Here is a 7,696-nt window from a genome sequence, read left to right as displayed (position 1 = left end):
CTCAGCGATAATACTGTGACGTTTACGAATGATGCTTGAATTTAAAGATTGAGCATTTTTTACAGCTTCAAGAATTTTTTATTTATCTTTTATAATTGTTCTGACCGTCGATTCCAGTAGATCAAACTTCTTTGCCAATTCACAAATTTTCATTTTTGTATTGAAGTCTTTAATAATGTTAACTTTACATTCCAAAGATAAAGTTTTTCTTTTCTTGTTTGAAGAAGAATCAGTTCTACTTCGTTTAGATGACATAATAGAGTTTCTCAAATCTCTGTAGATATAACAAACACAGAAATAAATAACACAAAATAAATTTTAGCTATATGTCAATTCGCATGACACGTCCAAACATGTAAGCTGAACAAGTGAGGGGGTAGTGACTAATCAAGAGTTGCGTGGTGCTCAAACAAAAGACAAATCGATGAGATTTGAAAAGCGTGTAACTCTGGGGTAGTGTAAGTTGAGATATTACTGTGTTGTCAATTTTTTTCATGCATATTGAGCTTGCTATAACAATTTATTCCATTTTCTCTTTGTCCTCATTTTTTCTTTCTATGTGTGTTCTTTTCTCATCATTTGCACAATTTCCTTGAGCATTATTTTGGAAAAAGCTTTATTAGCATCAATGCATACCAACTCATCTGGTCCTAGTTGTGGTGTGGAAGTGATATTATCGAGGCAAGGCATTACTTGCTCTGGATGTTTATGGTATGGACAAACAAATTGTTCTTAGTTTCGTATTAGGTCAGTGTATGGCTGACAGTTTTTAATACTTTCCTATGTCATTTCATCCCATACAAGTTTAATAGTGTAGAACAGTGGTTCCCAATTACTTTTTCCTGTGTAACACTTCAAGAAAGAGCTCAAACTCGCATACCCCTTATAGCAGAAATTCATATTAATCCATACTAATATTATAAATTTGAAGATAATTCTGTCTGTCTGTCACCTTTTCATGTCTAAACCGCCGAACAGATATACCAGCAAGTACAGGAAGCTCCAGTGATTTCAAAGTTGAATCATCTGATTGTGAATCAAATTATTCTTTGGATGATGATGCATGAACTTTTAATCAACCAATTGTATGTTTTATCATATTAAACAATATATGGATTTATTTTGTACTTTTTCTATAAAAGTGGTTCGTGTTAAATCTGTCATTTTGTTTTTATTTCAAATTTTGACTTCAGATTCGTAATCAGCGATCCCGAAAATCCTCGAATACTGACTTTCAGCCAAATTGATAACGCTTTTGACTTTTGGCCAGCTTTTTGGAATTTGGCCCCACTGTGTGATGGTTCCAAGATGGGTGACAATGTGAATGCTGCTTTTGTAGTTTACTCCAACTTAGGCCACAAGCTCCGTAATGCTTGCTTCCATATAAGTACACACTGCTCAATAGCACAGGCAGAAACTTTAGCTATTTATATGAGCTTAATTCACATTAGGCATAGGAAGGACAAAAGACACTACAGTACTTACACTATTGCATTTATTCTGACAGTAGAGGAGCTTTACACAGAATTGTGAAGTCTGATAGCCAATTAAAACTCGTCCATCTCATACACCATGTTCTTAGACACTTAGACAACAACATTAGAATAGATTTCCAATGGGTACCAGGTCATGCAGGGGTTCTTGGCAACGAGACCGCTGACCGTCATGCCAGACAAGCTGCAAAGTCTTCAGTCACTAGTACTTTCAATTACATTCCTACCTCGTACATCAACAATCACGTCAAGAAGCAAATCTTCATTCTCTGGCAAGACAGCTGGGACCATGACACCACTAGTAGGCTCACCTACACTTTCATCCCCAAGGTTGACACTACTGCAATTCTTTGCCACTTTCACCCTAGTTACATCCTCACTCAGCTACTTACAGGACATGGCAACTTTAAGCAATACTTGCATAGATTTAACTTTGGGGACAATCCACAATGTGATTGTGGTATTCAGGAAGACCAAACACCACTTCACCTAGTTTTTCCCTGCAATAGATACAATCACATTAGGGATAGTTTAATGAGAGCTGCTATTCTTGAAGGGTACAACTGGCCTTGCAACCCACATCAACTTATTCACACATGTACAATGTGCCATCATCTACTCGCATTTATATCCCTTAGTTGGACCTTTGAGAGCACTTACTCTGGGGTCACAAATGGCAATTAGCTTTCCCTTGCTTGTTTCAACTGTCAGTATATAGTTGCTTTCCACTTTGTATTTTAATTCTTAATTCCATCTTCTTTTCAGTCTAAATTCAGTTAGTTTAAGTTGTAGTTGTAAGTTAGATTAGGGACTCTTAGCTTGGTTTCTGGTTAGGTTTGTCCTAGCTTATAGTAGGTTAATTTAGTTAGTGAATAAGTTAATGTTTAAAAAAAATAAATAAATAATAATTAAAATTAAAAAAAAAGGGAGTCTTGCATGTTTGTCCATCCATTTGTCTCGTCTAGTTTGTTGTTGTGTTTTTTTTTTTTCTCTGTCTAAGTAGTTATAAGTCTTCCTACTAACAGTCACTTGGCACTAACTTCCCCACACTTAGCTATTTGTGGCGGCACTGAATCATTGGTGTTTGCTACACTCAGGTTTTCTTTTAGACTCTTCGGGGACTACAGCCTTGCAGCCTAAAAACTGCATGCCAACATCAAACATAGAGGGTACTGTAGCCATACATNCACTTGGCACTAACTTCCCCACACTTAGCTATTTGTGGCGGCACTGAATCATTGGTGTTTGCTACACTCAGGTTTTCTTTTAGACTCTTCGGGGACTACAGCCTTGCAGCCTAAAAACTGCATGCCAACATCAAACATAGAGGGTACTGTAGCCATACATACGCCATTCAGAAAGGATCCTATCTTTCTCTACTATCTATCTCCTTTCCCTTCTTCTTCCCCTCCCCTTTCCCACTGGCTAAACACCTGATGTAAGGCAGAAGTCTTTCTTGTATGTATGTATGTATGTATTAAAATATGGGGGACAGAAAAAAAGTAAAAATTCTACTGAATAAAAAACAAAAAACTTGCTGATGTCATAAAAAAACATCCAATAGTGTTTTAAAAAATTTTACTGATGTCAAATCCCTCAAATAGAAGTTTAGAATGATTTAATTAAATTTCTGTTGATATGCATTTTTACACATGTTTCGGGCCCGAAACGTGTAAAAATGTGTATCAACAGAATTGAAATAAAGAAAGTGAATTGTGCCAAGTGATTGTTATTGCACTATATTGTGTTTATAGAACAAATGTAATAGATACGACACAGTTTCAAAACATGGAAGTGTTGTTATTCGGCAGTTTGCTTCAATCAGTATCTTTAATTTGTTTTCATTGGCTTCAACTGGCCATCCAGAACATGGTGCATCTTCAATATTGAAATTGCCAGAACGAAATTTTGTAAACCAGTTTTGGCACTGTCAATACATCTTCTCCATACATGTCACAATTTTTTTCTTGCTTGAACAGCATTCTTACCTTTTCGGTAATAAAAGAGCAAAATATGCTGAAAATGCTGTTTGCGATCTTTCTTTTTGTGTCCCATCAAATATGGAACAAACAATTGCACAAAATCAAACAAATTTTTTTACAAATAAGCCTTAAAATGCTAGCTGTCAAAATATATAATGATAATACGGTTTAGAATGAAAATTGCGGGAAAAATACGACTAATCCATCTAGTGGTAAAAAAACGAAATTACTTTCCGAACAACCCAATACAATCCACATCACTATTGCATTTTCCATTTCTTCATGCTCTCTTTTCACTTGAATTTCTTTCTCAGCATCCATACATTTTGATATTTGGCTTAAATTGTTTTCCATAGTATGTCTACTAACTTAACAGATTTATTTACTCCATATCATTGAAAAATATCTCACAACAGGGTGGTTATCACTATACAAGCAGATTTCTTCCTTTTTATTTACATAATGTTGTTTCTTGTTTTAACAAATCATAATGAATCAAATTCTTTGTAATATCATATGTTATATTGGTATTTTCAATTTTTTTGAAGTTCCCCCACAAGAAAGAATCATTTTTTTCTATTTGCAAGCTGATAGAAGTTGAGAATAAGGCTGAAGAGTTTCCAATACAGTTTACAGGTTTCCCTTTCAGAGAAACCTGTATCAGACATTGTAAAACATTAGCAGATGATAGTGTGTGAGGAGGTGGCAGTGGTTTATTGAAACAGTTTACAATGGTCCTGAATGCTTCCTAGGAGATTTTCTGGCCATAAAAGGGACTGACTGTACTACTATGAATATTTTAAATTTGATATAATACATATAAGATATCACTTTAATAGGTACCAGAAAAAATTGCACACAGTGCCTGCCACTTGCTGAAATCTGTAACTTCAGTGATTCGTCCTTCATTTCTCTGCAACTTGGAGTCAATTCAACAATTGTATGCCATTGTTTGCCAAGGAAAATTGAATCTTCCATTAGAGGTAAGTCTAAGTTTTGTGTTATTTTAGCAAATTATATTAAAATTTGTGAAGTGTGACTAAGGAAATGCATTAACACAGACAACTGGACAACACAAGTAAATCTTATATTTTGACCACCATACAATAAGTCAGCCTATTATAAAATTTCCTGTCTAAGTTGGTCACATGTAGGTAAAAGACAAGTTTAAACAGTTTTTGCAACTACAGTCGACCCCCCCTATAAGATATAGATACGTTCCAATTTATTAGGAATCCGATTTTTTACAAGTCGTTCCAATCACAGCCCGACACGTGTCAAGTTTACGGACTACGGCTGATTGAAAGGTTTTCTTCCATAAAATTAATCGATTCTACACTAATCCGACTCAACATTTCCAAAATACGTATATTTTTTCGTAGTTTTATAGGAATCGTAATTATAGGGGGGTCGATTGTATATAATCCTGTTTTCAATAACAGTAACTGCTTAGTAGTTATCATGTTTTTTTAAAAACAGTTTGTAGTGTTTATGGTAATGTTTCTGAAATAGAAATTTGACAAGTCAATTATTGTCTCTCTACTACAAAAATCTTTATTAACTACCAAGGAAGAATTTAATGTTTGGTTGCAGTGAGTGTGTTGATGAATTTGAAACAACAAAATAAATTCAAAGATCAGTAAAGCAGTTTATCATATGCAGGAATGCATTCAACTGAACTATTGGAAAAAAATTTTCCAGAGTGACAATTTCAGCACACACAATATAAAATTTCTGAAAAAATATGTATTTAAAGAATGAGTTTTATTACAAGGCATATAGTATTGTACAGTACCTATCTACATACCAGAAATTAATATTTTGAACAAAAGTTACATAACACTTGCAAAAATATTTTATCACATTATTGTAAATTAGTGGCGTAAAAATATAAAAGATATTTTTTCCACAGTTTAGTCCTGTATGCACTCATGCTCACATGTAACACTTTGCCTCCATATCCAAATCACTTCATGCAGTGGTCAACTTAAAAGGGTTTTACCATAATGCTAATTTAAACAATTTTTTTATTAGAGCCAGAAACTTGTTCACCGTTCCATTTCCAACATCTTACTCTTACCCTGGCCAAATGTATCTAATGATGAGCAACAGTGGGAAAGCAGATACTCGCGTTTTGAAGAGTTTGTGAAATCGATCACGTCATCATTCAGACAAATACAACATGCGCCAAATTTTAGCATCGACAAATACGTTCAAGAACAAGGTATCCTTTTTTCTCTTATTTTGGTAATGGAACAAAGATAAAAGGCAGAATTACAGATTTTCTTTTTGTAGCCAAACCAGTCATCAAATGGACTATCAGTCTTCTTCACGACATGATTGTGAATTTCTTAGAAGCCACAACTAAGACGAAGCAATTGTGCTTCAAAGCTCTTCAAGAAAACATAGAAATTGCAGTTTCTTTGGTTCCAATATATTTAAACTTTCCAGGTCAGTTTCATTTTGTGTACAAAATAAGTGATGTTTTTTGAAATATTAATCGACTATCATTTGTAACAGATGTCGGTGAAGATATTTTAGATTTTTTTCTGATGGCATTGAAAGTTTTTAAGAGTCAAATGGGAATTGCTTTTGTCGAACAGACCATTCAGAAATTTCTCAGTTTATTTACGAGGTAAATAGTTTAATTGGTCTCTTTCAAATAGAATAACAATCAAATTGTTTCAAATATTAATACCCCACAGAGACCAGCTGACAGATTGCATTTTGAGAGAGGGGAGTGCAGGGTGTCACGTTGTAGAAAAGTAATTTTTAAACTTCTATTTGTACAAATTTTATATACATATAAAACAAATTAATGGACAAAATACTTTTTTTAGATTCTTAGAAGTTCTACAACAGATTGTTAAAGATCCAGTTCCTGGTTTCAGATCATTCCTTATTAGCATTTTAAATTTTTGCATGAACGATATATATCCCATTGTGGCTGATGTGAGTAGTAGATTATTTTAACTCCACAGTGTTCCTCAATATCTGATTTTATTCCATTTTTCATTGCAGTCTCAATCTTTTGAGATCAAGCAGGTTCTTTTTGAATTGTTATATCAAATCCTAGTTAACAACTGGAGATTTTTCTTCAAGAGCGACATTGTTTCCAATTTGAGTCGACCTGGAAACGACACCATAGAGAACATTGACTACTTCACTAAAATAATGGAGGTAAAATTTTGATTGATTTCATTTGATTCCTATCATCTAGAGAGTCCATATTTACTGTGTTTATTTTTTAAGGCTTACGGACAAACATTCCTTCAGCACGATATCACGCTGTTTCGACAGAATCTTCAGGCATTGGAGAATCTTAATAATAAATGGAAATTATATCATAAGGTATCTTTTAGATTATTTTATTGAATTTTATTAATGTTGTTATTGAAAAAATAAATTTCCTCGCAGACCTTGTTTAAGAACCTAATGATAAATCAGTTCCTCAACGTGTTGCTTCAAGCTCTTATATATAAATCGCACGAACTACTCTATGACGACATCTGCATCACTATCTATAACATGGCTTCGGTGAATTTTGAAAATTTTTACACAGTGTTTCTTCCACACTTTTTAGAAAATTGCTCTGGGTTAGATAATAGCCAGAAGTCCATACTGGGTCAAAATTTCAAATACGAAAAGGTGAGTCTGTCACTTTCTTTTGAACAGTTTTGCATCGCTAGAAATTACAATTCCCTTGTTTTCCTGCAGGATTTGCCGACTTTCACTCAGATCTTGCACAGATTCATTAATGACCTCCGTTACTATCATCTTTGTAATCGGAGCCTGCCTCTGGGCTCTCTGGGTCTCTGACAGAGGAAGTCGGAGTTCGATGTCGTTTCGTGCTCAAAAAATTCTTTGTACTCGTAAAAGTTGCTTTTTTTATATGTCCCGAAAACTAGAAGAATGAACCAGTTACGGGGACCAATCATTCGTTGCATTTTTTAAGAGAAAGCGAATCTGCTTTGGCGCGTGGACATTACCGATCGATGCATGTCGGAATTTTCTGTATTTAATTACTAATTTTCCATTGTACATGATTATTTATATCAAAGTAATGAAAATGTCACTCATTTATACATTTTTATGACCAATAAATGTATTTACAAGAATCTTTCTACATCATTATTTACGATACAGATTTTCATGACAGTTCACCCTGAAAGACAAATAAGACATTTAAAAATATAATAATTGACCAAAGATATAAACCTA

General features: G+C 34.0%; 2 protein-coding genes across 2 annotated transcripts in view; one reads left to right on the top strand and one right to left on the bottom strand.

Annotated features, from left to right (window-relative positions):
* The window catches only part of LOC111627007 (exportin-6-like), a 21,035-nt gene extending 13,473 nt beyond the window's left edge, over window positions 1–7,562 (top strand). The window contains exons 12-21 of the mRNA XM_023370550.1: window positions 4,315–4,458; window positions 5,510–5,699; window positions 5,771–5,926; window positions 5,996–6,110; window positions 6,181–6,240; window positions 6,316–6,427; window positions 6,497–6,655; window positions 6,728–6,826; window positions 6,893–7,123; window positions 7,193–7,562. Coding sequence (XP_023226318.1) covers window positions 4,315–4,458; window positions 5,510–5,699; window positions 5,771–5,926; window positions 5,996–6,110; window positions 6,181–6,240; window positions 6,316–6,427; window positions 6,497–6,655; window positions 6,728–6,826; window positions 6,893–7,123; window positions 7,193–7,294 — 1,368 coding nt within the window. The 3' untranslated portion in view covers window positions 7,295–7,562. The remainder of the gene's footprint in view (window positions 1–4,314; window positions 4,459–5,509; window positions 5,700–5,770; window positions 5,927–5,995; window positions 6,111–6,180; window positions 6,241–6,315; window positions 6,428–6,496; window positions 6,656–6,727; window positions 6,827–6,892; window positions 7,124–7,192) is intronic.
* Window positions 5,798–7,696, bottom strand: part of LOC111626995 (telomere length regulation protein TEL2 homolog) — a 52,357-nt gene continuing 50,458 nt past the window's right edge. The window contains exon 20 of the mRNA XM_023370534.1: window positions 5,798–7,640. Coding sequence (XP_023226302.1) covers window positions 7,626–7,640 — 15 coding nt within the window. The 3' untranslated portion in view covers window positions 5,798–7,625. The remainder of the gene's footprint in view (window positions 7,641–7,696) is intronic.

This window comes from Centruroides sculpturatus, unplaced genomic scaffold (assembly GCF_000671375.1).
Source record: "Centruroides sculpturatus isolate CEXI.00-Female unplaced genomic scaffold, Cexi_2.0 scaffold445, whole genome shotgun sequence".
Taxonomy (NCBI): Eukaryota; Metazoa; Arthropoda; class Arachnida; order Scorpiones; family Buthidae; genus Centruroides; species Centruroides sculpturatus.
The sequence above is the reverse complement of the archived record's forward strand: the minus strand, read 5'-3'. Positions and strand labels throughout refer to the sequence as shown.